The sequence below is a fragment of the Danio rerio genome, chromosome 20 (assembly GCF_049306965.1).
Source record: "Danio rerio strain Tuebingen ecotype United States chromosome 20, GRCz12tu, whole genome shotgun sequence".
In the NCBI taxonomy this organism is placed as follows: domain Eukaryota; kingdom Metazoa; phylum Chordata; class Actinopteri; order Cypriniformes; family Danionidae; genus Danio; species Danio rerio.
The window spans coordinates 22,729,211-22,751,880 of NC_133195.1; the positions used below are offsets into that span (position 1 = coordinate 22,729,211).

The window sequence follows — 22,670 nt, forward strand, 5'->3', positions numbered from 1 at the left end:
ATGCCTACACTCAGCTCGAAAAGTAGGCAGAACGCGTTGGAAGCGGCTGAGGATGGAGGCAGTAACAGCGATCCTGTCAATACCACTGCCAAAAAGATGTTGAAATGCGTTGTGGTCGGCGATGGAGCCGTGGGCAAAACCTGTTTGTTGATGAGTTACGCGAATGATGCTTTTCCTGAGGAATATATACCGACTGTGTTCGATCACTACGCAGGTAAGATGGTTTAGCTGAAGCCCCTGTTTATAAAGTGCGGTTTATACAGTATGTTCACCTAATCCTTGTCTGCCACCCCCCACTGCCGTCAACTAGGGGACGGTCCCAAGAATAGCCGTCTGAAAGAGGAGATAACAACTGCCAGAGCGGGGACTGAGGCCCGACACACTGAAGAAGTATACAAACCGAGCGCGCGCGTTATAGTTTTGGATATCGTAAATCTACCATTATACTTTACACCCAAAGTCAAATCTATGCATATATGTACCTTATTCAGCATTTAGACACACACACACATTTTACAATACTTCAAAAATGTCAGAAGGTGTTAAAAATCTCAGTTTTGCATCCGTCTATATCACACATTAAATTGCTTTAATTAGTGATACAGCTTATCTACACTGTTTGCTTTGTTGATGACGAAAATACAGTCTTTGCGTGAGACTGGTGCTGTAGTCAGTGCTGCAACCTGTTGATCAAAGTAACAGGCAGAATGTGAGCTTGTCAGGTGTCATTTGTTTGTATTTATGATGATGCCTACATGTTGATGCTCACAAATGTGTTGTCATCACGCTGTTCTTTGTGGATCACAAGCATGCAGGCTGTGGTTTCTCTACAAGGAAAGTCCCCATGACACTTGCATGCACCCAGAATCCTATGAGGGTCAAGTCCTAATTACACAGTGGCTCACAGGTCAACTTCAACATCCTGTAAGAGTGGATACAGCTTTGTGAGAACAGCATGACATTTCCCCACAACAAAGAAGTTACTTGAAAAACTTTTCAATTCTTTCTCCAAAATCTGAAACCAAAAATCCAAATTGAAAAATGTAAAATATATGCTCCAACCTGTATGGAGTGCTACAAAAGTACTATGTTCTCAATGCAGTATATGCTTTTATTATTAAAATAAAGTGTTACAACTTTTACAGAAAGTAATGAAAATATAGGGAGGAGAAAGATTCTGTCGTTTTATTTTATATTTACACTTTGCTAAATCTCTCATTCAGAGTTTTCTGGTGATACCACAATGGCCGAGAGTGACACATTTTTTCTGGTGCTGTATAAAAAAACAGAGATTCTTGATCCTAATTAGCATAGACTATTAAACACAACCATTTCGAATTTTAGCCCTGGAGCATTTTAGGGTGTGTTCATACTTTTGGTTGGTTTGGTTTGAGTAAAACTGACTGCAATTGCTCTGTTAGTGCAGTTCACTAATAGAGCAAGTGTGAACACTTATGCACACCAGACACCAACAGATTAAGACCATCTCAAAAGATGCATCTGCATCTGCTATGATTTTTGTGTGAATTGACAGAAATATGAACATAACACAAAACAAACCTGGTAATACTGCTCATTGCAGTATGGTAAAGCATGCAGCAAAGCTTTGCTTTTGGTTTATGAGACTGAAATTGCTGTTGCTGTTTTGACTTTTTTTATACACGGACACCATTGTTTTGGATGTTCAGTTTGTTAGAAAGTATACATTCGTGTTCCAGTATTCAATTTAGATCAATCATCCACCAAAATAGACAGAAAACAACTCTGTGGGCTTACTGTGGCTTTTTTGTAGCTCCTGTTATACTACACTATCATTTTGAGCAAGACTCACAGTTTCAATTGTTCTGAATTGTTCACAGTTTCATATGTTCATATTATTCTGAAATATGTTTTTCTGACCAAATATGTTCTCTTGACCTGAATTTGTTCTTCTGGCTTTTGCTCCAGTTTATTCTATAATTCATTACAAGAGGCATTAGCACATCGTATTTTACGTATTGACAAATTTATTAATTGTTTAGAGATTGCATTGGACAAAGCCTTGTTCTTTGGTTGATTGGGTCAGTTGACTCTTCACCCCAAGTAAAACACTTTAGAGCTTGTTCAGTTAGGCCAAGACCACCTCTATAAGGTGGTCTCTCAGTGAGTCTTTTTGTGCAAATCAGGGGTCTAATTTAAAAACTTGCATAAGAACCTTCTCAAAAGTAAATGTACTGCAGAATAAATGCAATTTATATAGAAATGATTATGGCTCATATGATGATTTAAAGTGGTTTAATTAGGTCAATATTTAAGTTATACAGTATATGTTTAATTAAAGTTTACTTTCAGCTGGGCACATTCTTCTGTTCAATTTGTGCCATGATTATAATAGAGACCCCTTATATGTCCATATATCAGGGTGTCAGCGGGGTCTGAAAAAGTCTTACATTTCAAAATTAAAATGTTAGGCCTTAAAAAGTCTTAAGTTTACTGAAATATTAGTTGTGGGTCTTAAATCATATTAAACAAATCATAATTTTCCTCTGTCCAAGTAAAGCTACCCAATCGGGCCTCCATTAATCAATCATCAACAATCCATCTTAATAAAACCCCTTTTTTAAAGTTTTTTTTTATTGCAAAGAGATACAATTCAAAACAGCTGTTAGACATTTTTACAGCAAATTCTCCAAATTAAATTTCCTAATTTCCAGGGAAAAGAAAACAATTACACAGTTCCTCATGATAATAACAGATGAATATATCCCTTTACATTATCTTCCATTCATACAAAAACTATTCACAAAAGTAAGAGTGGAAGTAGACATTATATTTATAAATAGGCATCCAACTTAAGGTTTTATAACAGAAATGCATTAGGTTGAATAGAAGTTATACTCAATCAATTTGGACTAAAAGCCAACAAATATGTATTTTTAACTATTTATATAATTGTCTCCACAAATATTATATTTTTCACAAACTTGTTGAAAACAAAAAGTTTTCTTGTTTTGACACAAGTATGTCGCCAAGAAATAATGACATTTGATTTTGTTTTTTTGTGGCAAGCAAAAAATTTTATTCATAATGGTCTTTAAAAGTCTTAAATTTGACTAGATGAAACCTGCAAAAACCCTGATTAATGATTAATCATACCAAAAGGAAAGTAAAAACTTGCCAGGTAAAGGTGCATTCACATCGGACAAATTTCCTCTCTATACTTTGGTCCATGGTGGTGTTATAGTTTATTCCAAGCGACACATTTATACTACATTTATAAAAATTGCCTCATGAAAGTGAACTAAAATTGCTAATTTGATCCAATTCTAAACCCTATCAGAGAACAAGCTACAAGTATGAAAATAAAACATTCTGTTTTTGAGAAAGGAACCAGGAGAAGACACCAGTGTGGACACAGATCTATAATTTAGATTTCAATTTAAATTATGGCTCTCTGATTTGTGAATTTTTAAACTCACTTAAAATGATCAATTTAACTCATAAGAACTTAAAAGCAGGTGTTGTCAAATGATCTTCTATTGCACATTTCTTTCTGATGTGTTAAATGATCGAATATCTGGCCTGTGTCAGAAAAAAGAACACTTTTGTGTTGTAACTTCCTCCAGCTGAACAGTGCTGGGTCAGGACAAACAGACAGACTGAACTCATTCATTCATTCATTCATTCATTCATTCATTCATTCATTCATTAAACCGCCATGAACACATTCAAGGAGTGAGTAAAACTTTTAAACTCTTGGGAATTCTAGGAGTTGGAAAGACATTCAGGGAGTGTCTCTCAGTCGACTCTTCTGGTTGAATTAAGATGATGAGTTATGATGAGGCGGCTGTCCAGAGGATGTTAAATGGATGCCGTCACGAAACAAAAGTTTGAATGGAGACATGTTGGTAATGAAAGAATGTTAATGGAGGCAATAAAAGGCCTGAATGAGCATGGGTTTTTAAAAGTGTTTTCTTTTTCTTTCAATATTTAAATACTTTCTTATTTCCCATCTAAATAAAACGAAGAGACAACTTTAAGTTTGCCAGGAGACTTTATTCCAACTAATTGGAGACAGGGAGAGTTTTGGAAAAACCTAGATTTACAATTAATCTTGGTAACTTTACTTTTAAGAAAATGAAACTATTCTCGTTAAGAATAGAGGGCACACAAAGGCATTTTATTTGGTTTCTTTATAGTGTGCTGGCAAACAGATGTGAAGTCAAACTCAAGTCATGATATGTAAAAGTTAGCAATGCTTAAACACTCACTAGAGACATTATTTAGAGTACATGAAAGTATAGAAAGAGTAATAGAAAGTGAAGAGTCGGAGAGTATAAAGAGAATATTCTTCCAGGGCCAATCAATCAATTGCATTCATATCAGGCCCCGCTACTGTCTCCACATGGAGAGGGGCCTTAACACGGCATCATAATAAAGTAGCAAATTGTCACATAGTGGCCTACTGCCCGTGATATAATGCACAGAGCTCCCATTGTAAGCCAGTGAAAGCTTTACTGTGCTGCTATGCTAGAACTGCTTTTAAATGAAAAACTCTGCATTTGTTCCATTCAGGCTCCAGCAGTAACGGAACAATTTGCAATGAGAAGCACTGGGCATATAGTGTAATCAAATTATCAGTCAAAATATAATTATTGAAACTTTTTCACAATGTATAATGTTTATATCAGTAACTTGTATGTTAATATACACTATTAACACAAATTGATAGTGTGGGGATAGACTGTGGGGAAACCAGAGCATGCGGAGGAAACCTATGCAAACACAGGAAGAACATGCAAACTCCACACAGAAATGCCAACTGACCCAGCCGGCACTCAAACCAGCAACCTTCTTGCTATGAGGTGACATTGCTAACCACTGAGCCACCATGCCACCCACAGCAAAAACAGTAATATAATAATATATAAAAGCATATGATACGAGCCAATTTGAATGTTATCACTTGTTTGATTGGCCATTATCAGTGGTTATCCGGTGATAGAAATGGGCCAGTAGGGGCCTCTTGTGCCTACTAGTAGACTCAGCTCAGTATAATCAGCTATAGATCACATTTGGCTGATTAACCACGAGAATTCTTTATTGCTGATTATTAGCTATTATCAGCAGTCATTATGTAACATTATCATTTGTAAAACACTGTATTTGCTTATTTGGATGCTCAAGAAACATTTATTAATATTTTTATTGTTACTGCAAACAATAACCCTAATTTAAGTTTAAGTTGTGGTGCTTTAAATGTTCATTTCAGCATTCTCTGACAATTTCAAGCTCAAAAGGATGGCCATTTTTTTTAATAGAATGTTTTGAAAATGAAAGAAATATAATAAAATTCACCAAATCATTTTTTTTATCAAACGTACAAAAAACAACAGTATGCAAAAGTTTTATTTTATAGCTAGCATGTAATTTTAACACCATATCCTTTTATTTAGTTATGTTAGTGGCTTAATACAACTTAATTACAGTGTAATAATACTTAATACTTTCATTCATTCATTAATTTTCTTGTCTGCTTAGTCCCTTTATTAATCCAGGGTCGCCACAGCGGAATGAACCGCCAATTTATCCAGCAAGTTTTTACGCAGCGGATGCCCTTCCAGCCACAACCCATCTCTGGGAAACATCCACAAACACATTCACACACACACACACACACACACATACACTTTGGACAATTTAGCCTACCCAATTCACCTGTACTGGGCAAATGCCAGAAGGGCAGGACCATTTTTAAAATGTGGGCCGGTGTGCTATTTTTAAATTATCTTTTTTATATGTATTGTTATTACATGCATGCAGCTTTTATCTGTAGGATGTGAATATTTTGATGATGATGATGATAGTAATAATTATAATAAATGTTATGAGGCCGACCCAATCAAAGGTTGTAATCAAACGGAGACGTAATCAAAATCTGGCAAGAATGTCAAACAAATAGTAAGTGCAACAGAAGCTAATTGTCGAAGATAGTCCGTAAAAAAGGTAAGGCGGTGCCGAAAAGCTCAGAGAAAGCAAAAAGTTGCTCTAAAATCAGACGCTGCCAAATGCAGAAAATTAACTAAAATAGTCTCGAAAGGGCACAATGGGTAGCGCTGTCGCCTCACAGCAAGAAGGTCAATGGTTCGAGCCTCGGCTGGTTCAGTTGGTGTTTCTGTGTGGAGTTTGCATGTTCTCGAGGGTTTCCTCCCGGTTTCCCTCACAAGTCTAAACACACGTACTATAGGTGAATTGGGTAGGCCTAATTGTCCGTAGTGTATGTGTGAGAATGTGTGTGTATAGAGGTTTCCCAGTGATGGGTTGCAGCTTGGAGGGCATCTACTGCGTAAAACATAGGCTGGATGAGTTGGCGGTTCATTCCACTGTGGCGACCCCAGATGAATGAATGAAATGATTGCATTTATGAATTTGTTAGAAAAGGGTTGTTTTTGTTCCAGTCACATACATTAAATGTTTAAATGTATATTAAATACGGTGCTGCTTATATTATTTCACCAACTGTACACCAATAAAAGTGTTAAATGTGGGTGTCCATGGATGGGGCTGTGTTGGTGTGGTAATGTGGGCTGGTTTGGCTACAGTGCCAGGGCTGATTTTTAGTCCATGTCCGCCCCTGGGAGCACCCAAAAGGAAAACCCACGCGAACGCAGGGAGGACATGCAAACTTCACACAGAAACTCCAACTGAGCTGAGGCTCGAACCACCGACCCAGCGACCTTCTTGCTGTCAGGCGACAGCACTACCTACTGCACCACTGCTTCGCCCATACTTAATACTTATTAATACTCAATACACTGTAGTGAATCAAATTAACCTTATGAGTCCAATGAACTTATATTAATGTTAAACTGACTTAACCCAGTTGTGCCCAAATTTTTAAAAAATGGTTTCATGCATTGATCTTTATTAATAGTGTCCTATATGAACATGTTTTGCATTTATTTTCTCCAGGTTTTGGATTTTGGAAGAAAATCCCATTTGAATATGCAACAACTAGTTGCCATTGGGCACCACTCAATGTAAAAATTGAATAGGAGGAGAACATTTGACATCCGAACTTAAAACAACCGTTAACTTAAAACGTTTAACTTAAAACAACTAGTTTAAGACAATTATTGCAGTATTGAAATTTATTTTTCTAAACAAAAACGTTTTTTCTCCATTTTCTATAAAACACAGACCCTGGTGCTTTTGAAAATCTTTACCCTGACAATAAGAAAAAAAAAGGTTGGGTTTCAGTGACCTGATACCTTGTGTGTGGACGAACTGCAAAACAATGTAGAAAAAGCAGTGACTTAGACAATACCCATGTCTGTGTGGACAGTAGGACTTAAGGTTGTAGTTGTGTGTTTTTCTTCAGTATTTCTGCTTTGTAACAACAGAAGTTCATTATTCTCTGTGTTATTTTAAAGCTTTGTGGGAGAGGGACTAGTAGAAGAAGTTAACTTTACTCTGACGATTTTGTATCAAATTGTGTATGAAAAAGGGTTAAAGTCTACTTCAGATTTTTTTCAAAAGATGCATGATTAATGGGCGTGGAGCTCCGCGAGCATCGGGCAGGAGTGGGCGTGGCCAGCAGGGGAGAAGGGGAGCGAATAACTGCTGTTGTCAGTTAGCTCACAAAATGAGGCACAAAGAGGAGACGCGTGAGTTTATAGTTTACAAAGTTAAAATGCAAAGAAATGAATAGTGATTTAATGCCCTGCTACATTTGTTATTCGTAATTTCATATACAGACAACCACAATTTATATCATTATAAAGATGTGTGTTCATGAAAACACTATAAATGAGGACTTCTCCCTCAATCCCCGTATCCAGCAGACTTAAGGCTGATTTATACTTCTGCGTCAAACACCGGCGTATGCTACGGCGCTGACGCATAGCCCTTCGCCGTGGCCGTCACTGACGTGCACCTCTCAAAAAATGTAACTACACGTCGCAACGACGCGTAGCGTAAGCTCTGTGATTGGTCGGCTTGGTAGCGATGACGAGTCTGGGCGGGACCGAGAGCCGCGTGAATGGCGCGAGCGATTGTTTACAAGTGTGGAGTACCGTGAAGTAGCTCCGGATGGAAAGTTTTGTTTTGTGTTTACCTCATAGTTAAAGTTGCTGCACGTCCGCCGGTTCCTGCCTCAAAATGAGCGAGTTTGAGCCACTTGTACATCCCGGAAGTGTTCAGGAAAAGCTAAAAACCAGAGAAGAAACTCGACACAGAGGAACATTTACACCTCACTGCCAACTAGCGTTTCGGAAGTGTTAATACAGACCGACAGAGACAGCGCGCAGAAGTATAAATGCACAGCCACGGGCGTTGCATGCGCCGTGAGTTACGCCGGTCACTTGACGCAGAAGTATAAATCAGGCTTCAGTGCAGCAGGTCTCCTGACCCGTCTTTTTTAACCGTTAACCTCGCTGGTAATCTGGAGGATTTAGGCAAACACAGCAGCACGGCGATGTGTCTGAATGTGAACGAACTCCTAATGAAAGACAGCGTCCGCTATTCTCTAATTCTCGTGCTGCTCTCCCGACAAAAATGCTAGCAGCACACACACAGCTTTGCTGTATGATCGGCCCTGACAAGATCGCGGGGGAAAACATGCAACAAACCCCGTGGATGATGGAAAAAAACGCATATGAGCCTTCATGAACGGCTAAGTGCCGTGGTTTCCGTGTCTCTCAGCTCAGGCTTGACACTGGCAGGTCTGGCAGGTCTCATGAATAATTAAGAAGCCGGCTCTTCTCATAGGATAAGAAAACTCCGCTATGAATAATAATGAGAAACCGACGTGTCATCATTGCACTTGCAGTTCTGCGCTACGTCGCCGATTTTGATCCCGCCCCAAAAATCATTTTAAACCCGGAAGTTGAAATTAGCTGACAAAAGCTCAAAATTATCCAGTTTTCCCCACAATTAAAGCTGACAGGTGCTAACATTGTCTTAACTGATGCTCAACACACACATCTGTTAATATTAAAAAAAAAAGTTCTCCGGGGTGTCCTGAACCTTTAAAGAGTTATTTTTAGATTGGGGATTGTGAAAGCAAAAAAACAAAAAAAAACCATTAAACAAGGCCAAAAACCTTGATTTATTAACTTAACCCATTATTCCCTAATTCACCATTATTTACAAGGTATTTGAACATTTGACAAACTATACACAAAACTATAGATCTCTTGAAAGATTTGTTTTATTTGGATGAATCTACAGACCTTCATGATTATGTTGATATATATATTTGTAAACAACAAAAAATATTAACATGGAAATTGCCTTTATTTGGGAGGAGTAGCCTCCATTTTTCATCCTTGAATTAAAGGTATGAAGTTGAAAGCCCCATGGGACAGGAAGTAAATCAATTCCTTTTTTCTTTATTTCAATCTTGTATTTGGTTGTTTGCTTGCATGTCATTGAGAAATAAGCATGGATACCATGTAGAAAATTACTTATAAAAGGAAAATGACAACTATAGTTGCCAGTAGGCATAAATAGGTTAAACAGATTGTGTAACTTTTAAAATTAAAGTTAGAACATGATTACTTTAGTTTAAGTAGTTATAAGGACCTAAAACATATGCTGTCAGGACTATTTGATCATATTATTGTTTTACAGTGTACCCTTCAAAACAATTCTCAGAAGAAGGCCAAAAACAGAATTTAGACTTGGCCTCAAGTTACATTATATTCTTGTCTCTAGAATCACACTGATTGCAATCTACAGAGCTCAACCCAAGTGCATGTGGGACTATGGTTTTCGTTCATAAATCCCATGGGATCAGAATTCCCTTGTCCAAAACAAACCAATGGCATTCCCAGTCCATGACACAGTGCCTGCTAACGCGTTCGAGATGAGTCATCGTCTAGTTTGGCTCCCACTAGAGTCTTCACAAAATCAACTAATCCACTAATGATATTGCATTGTGGATACTGCCACGTGCTCAATAGTGAAATGCCTACAGCAGGAAAGCTGAAGTTTGTTTTAGTCAGAAACAGTCTAGGGAAGTAGCAGATTAGTTTTTAATAATAAATACTTGTCTGTGCATTACTAATCTATCCTTTTGTGTTGAAAAACTCCATTTACCACAGTTGGTGCTGTAACTAGATGCTTTGGCATTATCAAAATTGTACACTGTAAAAAGGTGTTAGTTTTAACTTGATTAACTGATTAGTTAAAGTAACTTTTATAAAATGTTTCATTGAATATTTTTAGTCAGATTGAGATGGTTGAAGTTGAAATGGCTAGAAAACTTAATTTTAAATCAACTAAAAAATGTTCAGCTGGAAAACATAAGGCAGCAAGAATGTTTGTACATTTACAGTTTAATTTGAACTTTGCGTAAATTGACAGATTTTTCTTACTGTAATGTAATGTATTTTTTATTTATTGCCATGTCAGCAGCCAATGCTATTTTCATGGCAAGAACATTACAATATTAAATAACCAATTAAGAACAACAAACAAATTAATACAGAAATTAAATAATTTTTTTGTTTTAATACATGGTAAGAATTCCAAAAGTTTTCCTGGTGTCACTTTGCTAAAAATGTCCTTAAGAGAGTTCATTTCATAAAATGTCTTCTGGAATCATTAAAAGCAGGACAGCCCAGTAAAATGTGTTTCACAGTAAGGGGACTTTTGCAGCACAAACATTGAGTGGGGTCTTCATTTATAATTAAAAAGGCGTGAGTTAATTTTGTTTGCCCAATACGACATCTGGTAAAAATCATTTGATCAAATTGAGTCTTAAAATGTCTTAAAATTCTGTTTGAGATTTCAGGTTGGATTTGGTTTGCTTACTATTTTTTTTACTTACTGTTGTGAAGAAAATGCTGAACTACACAAAATAAAACAGCATTTTTTTATTAATTATAGTAAATAAGTAATTCTAGTAAAGGATACTTAATGATTAAGTTTGATAGTTTTGAAGAAATAGTTCAAGTTTATTGCTGCTTACATTATCCATAATCCTGTGTACATGGATTTTTTGGTTGGTGGTTCTGCTCACATTCCCGATTTGATTAGTGACTAGTTGATCGGAAGAATAAAAGTTTAAGGATAAGTGGTTAAAAAGCTTGAAGGTCTGTTCACTCCAAGATTTATTACCATAATATAATGATAATGATAAAGTTCTAAAACTTGCTTAAAAAAAGTTCACACAAAATGACAATCATTTCAACTGAAGTGGAGAACAGTTTCACAAAAGAAGAGAGTGAGGTATCGAAGTCTGAGTTATGTGTTGTGGATGGAATATAGACTACCTGACAAAAGTCTTGTCATTGATCCCAGTTGTAAGAGCAACAAATAATAACTTGACCTCTAGTTGATCATTTGGAAAAGTGGCAGAAGGTAGATTTTTCTGATGAATCATCTGTTAAACTGCATATCAATCATAACAAATACTGCAGAAGACCTATTGGAACCTGCATGGACCCAAGATTCTCACAGAAATCAGTCAAGTTTGGTAAAGGAAAAATCATGGTTTGGGGTTACAGTATGGGCGTGCGTGAGATCTGCAGAGTGGGTGGCAAAATCAACAGTTTGGACCAGGCACTCAAGTCATGTATCAATGCACCATTATTTCTGAATGCCGATTTCCAGATTACAGTAAAGGTGCCAATATATTTATTGCTAAAAGACAATATTAAGGCAATTTGGCATGGTAGACAACTGTCCACAATGAAAGAATAAGCAAGTGAGCATTGAAAAGCAGCTACAATAAATGGTTAACACTCGAGACCTGATGCAGCAGTGGTGGAATGGAAAGTGTCTAAATAAGGGGTGGGCAAACTCAGTCATGGAGGGCCGGTGTCCTGCACAGTTTAGCTCCAATTCTTATCAAACACACTTGCTTAGAACCCCTTTCTACACTTTTGCAACCAAGTGGACCTGACAGCAGAATAGAACTTAAAGCATCAAGGTCAAACAGTGAACTACTTTTGATGTTGTATGCAAAAAAAATACTCCTTATTAATTTTTATTTTTTATTTTTATTTATTTATAATTTTTCTATTTTATTTATTTATTCATTTGTATTTTTTACTTTTTTTACTGTTGCTATTTATTTATTTTTTAAGTTTTGTATATTATTCTGGAGTTGTTTTGTTGTAATGTGTTGTTCAGATGTCTTGTTTTAATGTTGTGAAAAACCCAATAAAAAATTAAAAATAAAAAAACACACTTGCTTATAGATTTCTAGTCATTTCAAAGACACTGATTAGCATGTTTAGGTGTGTTTGATTAGTGTTGGAGCTAAAGTCTGCAGGACTTCCTGGACCGAGTTTGCCCACCGCGGGTCTAAATTCAATTTGCAGACCCTTGCTATTACCATGTTAGTATCTACAAAATTAGCTATTTTGTTCTTGCGGGCTAAATCTTCTAAACGCACATAAAGCATCTGACTCGAATGTCTATGAAAGAGAAAAGAGGTGTAGGAATGAGCATTGAGGGGATTTCTGATGCCCCAAAATATGTTTCACAACACTGGGTCAGAGTCAAGCGAGACTGTAACACAACAGCGATTTCTCCAGCCCACTGAATGGGGGTGGTGGTTTGCAGAGAGCTCGAGCCTCATGGGGAAAAGCAGCTGACCTGATTAACGTTCACCAAACTGGCTCTCAAACGTTTACCTCAGATCACCCCAACCTTGAATTGTAGTAACCCAGATTGGTTGCTAAGAATTCTGGGCCCAATTCACAGATTTCTGCTTAGTCTCCCAATGTGATTAAAGACACCCCTTACATAGGAAAGTGCATTCAGGGTCCCCCAGACTCCAATATTGGCTCCTTCAAGCCTTCTTTGCCCTTACTTATGATGCCTCTGAGAAGGTGCACTCATAATCAAGTCAAACACTTGATAAGTGAAGAATAGCTTGTGTGTTTGCTCTGTGTGTGTACTCCTTATTTAGCCTGGCCTCAGAAGGGGAACAGAATAGTGCTGGTAAAAGGACCTGTCAGGAACAGCTGATATGCAGCGACAGACCCAAGGCCACTGTTTCAGGTCCATCTTCACAGACTACAGGGAAAGAACTTCTAAGCACATGTAATCAAAACACCGCTTGGCTGGTTTCCCACAGCTGCTCTGCCTAGCCTCCTTCTTTCAGAAAAACATCACCCTGGAGGAGCCCTCACACCATTGGTCCACACGGCTCCTCTGTGACCTCCTGTTCCTCCATGTGGCTATAAGCTCAGAGCATCAGAACTGGAGCTGTTTTGAATTTGTCTCTTTTCTCCACTGTTGAGCACATGATTGTTAAAATTAGCATCGAGATTAGCAATCGCTCAAAGCGGTGTGTTATTACTGAAAATTTCATTTGAATTTTAAAAGGGTGCAAAGTCCCATCCTAATTATAATCATAATTTATGAAACAAATATTATGCCCAGTTGAGGGAAACTGGAGAGCTGGAGCAATGACTGCTTTAGGGTTTTTTGGTGTCTTTTAGTATCTTATATTTATGACTAACATTAATTTATGGATGCAGTATATTATTTTTACTGAAACGCTCATCATGATTTGGGGAAACAAACCTAACAGCTTTTCTTATAATGAATATTAAAGGACATCTATGATGAAAATCATCTTTTGTAAGCTGTTTAAACAGAACTGCGTGTAGATATATTGCGTTCACAGTAATAATAGGGTGATATAAAGACAATAAGTCTCTTTTTTTATTTCCTGACGTTAAAATAGGATCCAAATTCCTCCCATTTTGAGGCTCACCGCAACGTGAAATAGTAGTGCGGTTTCACCTCCCAGCAAATTAATTGACAGCTGCGTATTAACATGTCTCCGTAGTAACGTGTATAATCATATCAACAAAACAGGACGTGCGCAAAAAAACTGGGATTAAAAGATCTGTTCGTGATCATCAATCATCAAATGTGATCAAGAATGAGTTTTACAAGTTTAAATTGTTTTAAAACAGTGCATGTTTGCAATGAATTACAGCGATTTAGTCGTCTTTACTTCATCACTAAAGCTGCATGTCAGTACCATAATAAAAACGTTTCAATCCCAGTTTGTGGACGTTAAATCAGGTTTATTTTTTACATTTACATAACAGATATCCATCCAGCAGGGAATATTAATGTGTATCCTGTCACATTTTCTGTGCAAAAACAGTGCAAAATGAATTGTGCGTGCGGTGTGTGTGTGCGCGTGAACTTTGTAACGACATTATGTGTGACTCATTGCAACACAACAACAAATACATCAAATAATCACTGGGGAAAGTTCTTACTGTAGTATTTCTCACAAATTTTACGAGACCTTCCTTCATGTCTGTCACTGTGCTGTTCATCTGATGCAGCCTAGGCAGAGACTGAGGCACACACTGACAGGCACATAGGAACGGTGGGTAGGGAGAACCAGTGTTAAAGGCACAGGCCACAAAAACAGCTATATGGTGTCCCGAGCAGAAAATTCCAATATTCTGAAAGGTATAATAAATAATCTGATGGGTGTTTTGAGCTAAACTTTACAGAAACATTCTGGAGACAAAAGGCTCATCTTAAATCTTGAAAAAGGGGTAAAATAGGTGTTCTTTAACAAAAATCGAATTGCCAGTTATTCCCCCCCATCACTTTGTTTGTAGGATTCAATCCCTCAGTTTTGTTTTATAAAGCTGCATAAATTCCAAAGAATAGCATAGAATTAACATTAAATTCATTTATGTGACAATTAATATGTTGATAAAGGAAACATGAGCAGGAATAAAAATTTGGGAGCAAGATGTTATGGCAAGGGTACTCGATTAGTATATCTTTGAAATTTGTAGGTCACAATGGGCCCATTCGCTGAGGTCCGAGTGTGATTGTTCCCAGCATTGGTCTAGTTTTACAGCCACCCATGAAACGTGGCACATTTGCATTTAATTTATGGCATCACAAACACACAAACTACATTTCATTTTGGGTCTATAATCCTGTGCTTTTGGGCCCACATGATAACTTTCATATTTATTTTTTATTTATGAGTAAAAAAAAAAAATTGCACCCTAATTTAAAATGAATTGACCAAGGATGCTTTCATACCTGTGGTTTGGTTCATTTGTTCTGGACCAAGGGCAACAAATACATACATACATTGTAGCATTTACCTGCGGTTTAGGTTTCTTTTCACACCACACTGAATGCTCTGGTCTGAACCAGTTAAAACGAACTAAAATCCACATTACTCGTCAGCCAGATGTTTCACTGAACATATTTTCCAAAACTATAAATGTTGAAAATTAAGTGCGGATTTAGCTTGAAAACAGTGTTTTAATGGACAGCAAATGGTAAAGGTGCATCACAAGCCACTTTTTTCAAGTTTTTCCGTGAGCTGAGCAGCTTTATTAGCTAAAAAATAAAGTGCAGTACTTCCAATTATATTCTCACCCCAATCAAATTGCTCCAGTGTATATTTAAAATTGTACCAAGACCACCACTCCAAGCGATTTTGGTGCACATTTTAGTGTGATTGCTGCAGTAACATCTGCTCAAGCAAACTGCACCAAAGTAATAGTGTGATACAACCAAACTAAATCAGACAGGTGTAAAACCTCGCTAGGGCTCCATGGTGGCAATGGTAAATTAATGCGTGTGAGAATGAGAGAGCGTATGGGTGTTTCCTTGTTTGCGGCATGTAGGGCATTTTCCACATAATATACATATGCTAGAGAAATTGGTTCATTCTGCTATGACGACCCCTGATAAATAAGGGACTAAGCTAAAACACAGTGAGTGACTGAAACCTCGCTAAATACTATTTGATCGTAAGAAACGGCCTTTTATGTTTGTTTTGCGGCGTCGTAATTCACACATTATACTTACGCCCTAAAAGTTTGTACTTTTTTGTGAAGGAATAATACACTATTGAGTGTGTAACAGATGAGTATGCAAGCTTTGGGACATACTACTGCCTCGTTAACAGATCGTTGCGTTGCTTAGTTATGAGCCCTGTCAATCATCCACATTTCTGTCATATTTAATTACCTACCTTATTGGAGAAGCAGCAGCAGGTTAATCACCCATTTACGAGTCTTTCATACAGAGAAATCTCCCCAGGTCTCTGGATAACTATGCATTCAGATGTTAATGTGCAAACACGTTTAAATAAGTTAATTATTGTTGTTGCAGATCAAATACAACACAGAAAATGCATACATACAAATATCTTTACCGAAGCCGCTGTACTTGACGGTTGGTCTTGCGTGTCTGCCATGTTTGTAGTTTATTTACACTTTCACTCATGTTTGTAGTTCTAATCGTTTTCACATCCAACGTGCAATATACTGTGGGCACTATCAGCGGTTAGAGTATGGACGGTTCTACATGTAAAATCTTTCAAGACATAGTAAATCATCCAGGAATTTTTGGCATATTCTTTTCAGCATACTACGATTTGGGACATACTAATTATATTTTCAAATACTATTTAGGATGGATAGTATGTAAATTGGGACGCAGCATTTGTTTTTTCAAGACTTGGTCTTGAATACTCAAAATAGCACTTTATAGGTCAGTAATGACCGCAGAATGAGCAGATGGTACTTGAATTAGCTGAAATCGGGTTGTACAGATTTGACTAGACTGGTTTTGTTGAGCAGCCTGATAATAAATTGAGCTCTGATACTCGCATCTACCATATGACTCCAGCAGACTTATGGGTAGAGGTTTTATGATCAATTTTTATGGTTCTTTGTCATTTTTGGGTCTTACAGTTTTTCTCAGTCGCTTTGGTGCGTTTCTCACAACACCTGTGCATTTTTGCACAACAGTTAATGCCTTTTCAAAACAATTAGTACAAACTGCAAAACCTAGCTGATAACCTGCAAAAGCGAGTCACATGCTCAAAATGGATAGTTCATTCCTCAAAAGCAAGTATTGATGTCAATCAAAGAGTCAGTATCATCAAAATGAAAAGTCCTGACACGATTGTTTATGAACAAGATAGTCAAATGACTTTGTCATGTTTTCATTATGACAGTTTACTCTGGACATTTTTTCAATGCAAAAAAGTCAGATTTTGGTAAAACTTCGTGAAAATGCTCAAGACAGTGCTGTATACTATTAGCACAGCCAATTGAAAACTACAGTAAAGTTAGACATCACTGCATTTAGTGAGTGTATCTAGTACAAGACACTGAATATGTATGTTTCACATTTGTTCTGCATTTGCTCTTTACAATTTGATTTTTTTCACAGCATTGTGCAGAAAAATAAATAAACCCTTATTTACAACAAACATAAACTTTCTTTGGGTTGCACTGTGCACAACTGTAAACAATATTGCAGAACATGTTGGAACTGAACCAACATACATACACAGGTCTGTAAATCATTCATGAAACTGTTCAATTTAGAAGACATTTTCAGTAAAATAAAGATTTAAACATTTTTTTAAATAAAATTAGCTTGCAAGATTTTGACAACTAGTTCAACATTTTTGTATGTAATGACTCAAGTAATGAAATGAGGACTATTAGTTTTATATGGAATGACTATTCAGCATTTACAAGTTTAGTTAATTTTGACTGACATGACATAAGCAAATGATAATGTTATAAATAGCAGAGTGTTGTGTGAAAGCAATTGATGCATGTCTGAAAGCATAATTTGCTCAAAGGACTGAGAAACTGCAACTAGGATGTGCACAAATGGCTAATTGTTTTGAGAAATGCATGACCTGTTGTGCAAATGTAAATAGTGTTGTGAGAAATGCACCAAAGCGACTGAGAAAAACTGTAAAAGCAGCAAATTAAAAGTAGATCTCTTTTGAACAACTTTAACATTGAAGATGAGCTTATTTTTGGATACTCAGTAGCGTTCATCTGTGTTACAAATTGGCATTGCCATCTATATTACTGTTCAAATATTGGAGTGCTTCATCAGGTTCATCTGTGGTGGATTTCAGCAGAAATTTTGCAGCGCATATTCTCATGGGATATTGAAGAGGTTTGGTCTGCCGTCCTTTCCAGAAGCTTCTTGTCTTATTAATTTTAATGACTAGATGGTCATTTGCCATGTTGGAAGCATCCATGTGTATCTGGCTTATCAAATATTGGGTAAAGTCCTAGGCATTAAATGTGTTTCCATCATGAAGTTGAGAAGACCGAACTCTTGAGGCTTAAAGAATCTATGATGGCCACCTTTCACGCCTTAGCCACTTTCTATCTTCTCTCACACACATTCCTCCAAAGTTAATCAGCCTTATCAAAGCAGTACGTGCTCAGAGCTTTTGAGTTTGAGAAGAATGTGGACACACGGTGGACTGGTATCTGCAGTTTGTTTGAAACCTTGGTGAAATGTTGAGTCCAGCTGTTCTCCTGTTCTCAGCAGTGGTCCTTTATGGTGTTATTTGATAACAAAAGATGGACTTGTGAGTGTGTTTTTTTTTTTTCCTTTTAGTTATGTCAACACAGCCGCTCACTCCCCCTCGTCACTCGCAACACAGAATGAAATATGTACACACGCACACAGCTCTTCCATCCCTGTTTTCCAAAACCGATCACCCCTTGCTGCTGACAGCTGTCCTGTTTCAGATCAACCTCCGTTCCCACCCACAACAAAAACAGCAGGTCCAGAGTCCTGGAAGAACATCAGAGAGATGTGCTTCAGCAGGAGCAGAAACACTGGGCTGGACACATTCACTGTTTACCACCCTTTTCTGTTCTTCTCTTTTTCATGCATAATGAATGTGACAAACTCTTTTCTGTTTGTTATTTTACAGTGAATGTAACAGTATCTGGGAGGCAGCACTTACTGGGATTGTACGATACTGCTGGACAAGTGAGTTAATTCTCCTAAGGTCTATAAAATACTGCCATACAATCTATGTAAAAGCCTCCATATATCATAACTACAATAATAACTATGTTAGCCTCCACACCAATGAAACATACCATTGTTTTTTGTTTTTTTTAGATGCAAAAATTTTTCATCTTATCCTTTGACATGAATGATTTTGACTCACTGTTAAAGGGATAGTCCACCCTCTATGAGCTTCTCTCTTCTGTTGAACACAGAAGATGCTTTAAGGAATGTTGGAAACTTACAGTCAATGACATCTATAGTAAGTGGGAAAATATGATGGAGTCTACTGGTTTCCAAAAGTCTTTAAAATATCTTTTTTGTGCGTTTGACAGTAGAAAGAAACTAAAACAGGTTTAAAACAAGTTTAAATGCGAGTAAATAATAAAAATATAAATTTTTATGGGAACTATCCCTTTATATTTTTATTGTTACACTCAAAAAAGATTATTTTGTACTTGTTCAAACTACTTATTTGAAATGAACAAACAATACAATTATTGACATTATTTTGGGCAACTTAATTGTTTTATGTTGAAACCACTTAAATTTGTTATGTTACTTAAATATTATGTTTAAATAAATATTGTATGCACTTAAATATGTAATTTGTGTTGGAACAACACGAATGAGTTGTGTGGAACCCTGCATTTTTACAGTGTATGGTTAAAGTGTCTGGTTATTGTAATTTTTAGTCATAATTATAGATACCTTTAATTCTATATATTTATTTATTTTTTGGTTCATGCTATTTGATGATTTTTTATTTAAATATAAATATATACACTGATAAATTAACTCTAAATCTTACATCCATCCACAATCAAATATGAAAGAACTATTGTTTTCACTGTTTACATTAACTTAATATACAGTGCATGCGGAAAGTATTCATAGCTCTTACTTTTTCCACATTTTTTATGTCACAGCCTTATTACAAAATGGATTAAATTGATTTATTTCCTCACACACAATACCCCATAATGACAATGTGAAAAAATATTTTTTGAAATTGCTGCAAATTTATTAAAAATAAAAAACCTAAACCATCACATGTACATACGTATTCACAGCCTTTGCCGTGCAGCTCTAAATTGAGCTCAGGTACATTCTGTTTCCACTGATCATTCTTGAGATGAGTTCACCTGTGGTAAATTCAGTTGATTGGACATGATTTGAAAAGGCATACAATGGTCTATATAAGGTTCCAGGGTTGACAGTGCATGTGAAAGCACAAACCAAGCATGAAGACAAAGGAATTGTCTGTAGACCTCCGAGACAGGATTGTCTCGAGGCACAAGGCTGGGGAAGGTTACAGAAAAATTTCTGCTGCTCTGAAAATTCCATTGAGCACAGTGGCCTCTATCATCCATAAGGGGAAGATGTTTGGAACCACCTGGACTCTTCCTAGAGCTGGCGGGCCATCTAAGCTGAATGATCGAGAGAGAAGGGCCTAAGTCAGGGAGGTGATCGATAACCCGATGGTCACTCTGTCTGAGCTCCAGCGTTCTTCTGTGGAGAGAGGAGAACCTTACAGAAGGACAACCATCTGTGCAGCAATCCACCAATCAGTGGTATGGTAGAGTGGCCAGACGAAAGCCACTTCCCACCTGAAATTTGCCAAAAGGCATCTGAAGGACTCTCAAACTATAAGAAACAATATTCTCTTGTCTGATGAGACTAAAATGTAACTCTTTGGATTGAATGCCAGGCGTTACGTTTGGAGAAAAGCAGGCACCGCTCATCACCAGGCTAATACCATCTCTACAGTGAAGCATGGTGGTAGCAGCTTTATGCTGTGGAGATGTTTTTCAGCAGCAGGAACTGGAAGACTAGTCAGGATAGAGGGAAAGATGAATGCAGCAATGTACAGAGACATCCTGAATGAAAACCTGCAATTTCAAAAACTCTTTTACTACATTGTCATTATGGGTTATTTTGTGTAGAATTTTGAGGAAACAAATGAATTTAATCTATTTTGGAATAAGGCTGTAACATAAAAAGTGTGGAAAAAGTGAATCGCTATGAATACTTTCTGGATGCACAGTAAAAACATCACAAAATAATTCTGCGGACATGCTATTATAACTGTAACAAATATAAACTCTTTTTGCATCACAGTCACGTTAACGTTATGTACAGTCTGTTTTGAATAATGTTGTAAATAAAGCTGCAAGCCCTGACATGAAATTACCACAAACCACAGGCTGGGTAGTTTTTGTCACTGTCAGCCCACAATAATGACTTTGATTTAGGCTTATTGCAGTGATTCTTCAAAGAGAAAACTCTCATGACTAGTCAGATGCAGCCTGAAGAGATTCATCTGAATTAAAGCCCAGCTGTTTACTTTTCTTGTGCGTCTAAAAGCATCGCAAAAATGGGAATACTGTGAGCCTCAGACACCACCGTTTCCTTGTTTTATGTAAATTCCACAGGTGAAAAACCCCAGTGAGCAATGGGCCAATCATAGAACAAAACCAACTGTAATGAGACTCACGGGCCTTGTCCTCCGTATTTGCATATGTAACCTACTTTAGGTTATTTATCCGGACCTGACGAACAATCTGACTCATACACAGCACTGAAATCTTTAAAAAAAAAGCTCTGACATCGATAATATGCACACTTCAGGCTTGATAAGCCAAAGTTTTCTAGTGATACAATAGTGATCATTTTCCTTCCTTAGTTATTTTAAGCAAATATTTAACCAAATATTAAACCAATGCAGTATATGGCAACTTTAATATACAGAAACATACTGCATCTAAACTAGTGCTGTTAAACGATGAACAGCAATTAATTTGTTGAGAGTAACAAATAATGACTTCATTTGGAAAAGTGTCAGAAGGTAGATTTTTCTGATAAATCATCGGTTAAACGGCAGCCCAATTCTCACAAATACTGCCAAAGGCCTATTGGAACCCACATGGACCCAAGATTCTCACAGAATTCAGTCAAGTTTGGTGAAGGAAAAATCATGGTTTGGGTGTACATTCAGTATGGGACGTTCGAGAGATCTGCAGAGTGGATGGCAACATCAGCAACAGCCTGAGGTATCAAGACATTCGTGCTGCCCATTACATCAAAAACCACAGGAGAGGGCAAATTCTTCAGCAGGATAGCGCTCCTCATACTTCAGCATCACATCAAAGTTCCTGAAAGCAAAGAAGGTCAAGGTGCTTCTGGATTGGCCAGGCCAGTCACCAGATATGAACATTATTGGACATGTCTGTGGTAAAATGAAGGAGGAGGCATTGAAGATGAATCCAAATAATGCTGATGAACTCTGGGAGTCCTGCAAGAACGTTTTCTTTGCTGTTCCAGATGACGTTATAAATAACTTATTTGAGTCATTGCATTGAGATGTATGGATGCAGTCCTCCAAGCTCATGGGAGTCATACACAATATTATTCTTTTCCACAGCACCATGATATTCTATACTGTACATTATTTTGGTAAAATAAGCGTGATCTAGAGGCCATTGCTTTTCATATCAGACACTTCTGATACCAAATGATTGACTAGAAGTCAAGTTATTATTTGTTGTTTCTAAAACTTGGATAGGGACAAGACTTTTGTTAGGTAGTGTATAATGAAAAAAAATAAGAATATCATTTTTGTATTGTACCTCTTTTCAGCATTTAAAATATTTAAACATAAGCCCTAAACTGCTAAAAAATGATACCCTCGCCAGTTAAATATTAAAATTGAAGCATTTTTTTTACATATTTGTTTATATGAACAGTGAGCAAATATCATTTTCAAGGTATACTGTTTGGTTTTTTACAGTATCAACATCAGTGTTATTTGGAAGAATAATTATCTTATACAAAATTATCTTATTCTTTCGAGAAATATTCTCTAATAAGGACTTCGCTGA

General features: G+C 37.0%; 1 protein-coding gene across 1 annotated transcript in view; it reads left to right on the forward strand.

Annotated features, from left to right (window-relative positions):
• The window catches only part of rhoj (ras homolog family member J), a 33,435-nt gene continuing 10,765 nt past the window's right edge, over window positions 1-22,670 (forward strand). Inside the window, exons 1-2 of the mRNA NM_001044801.2 lie at window positions 1-214; window positions 18,710-18,768. Coding sequence (NP_001038266.1) covers window positions 1-214; window positions 18,710-18,768 — 273 coding nt within the window. The remainder of the gene's footprint in view (window positions 215-18,709; window positions 18,769-22,670) is intronic.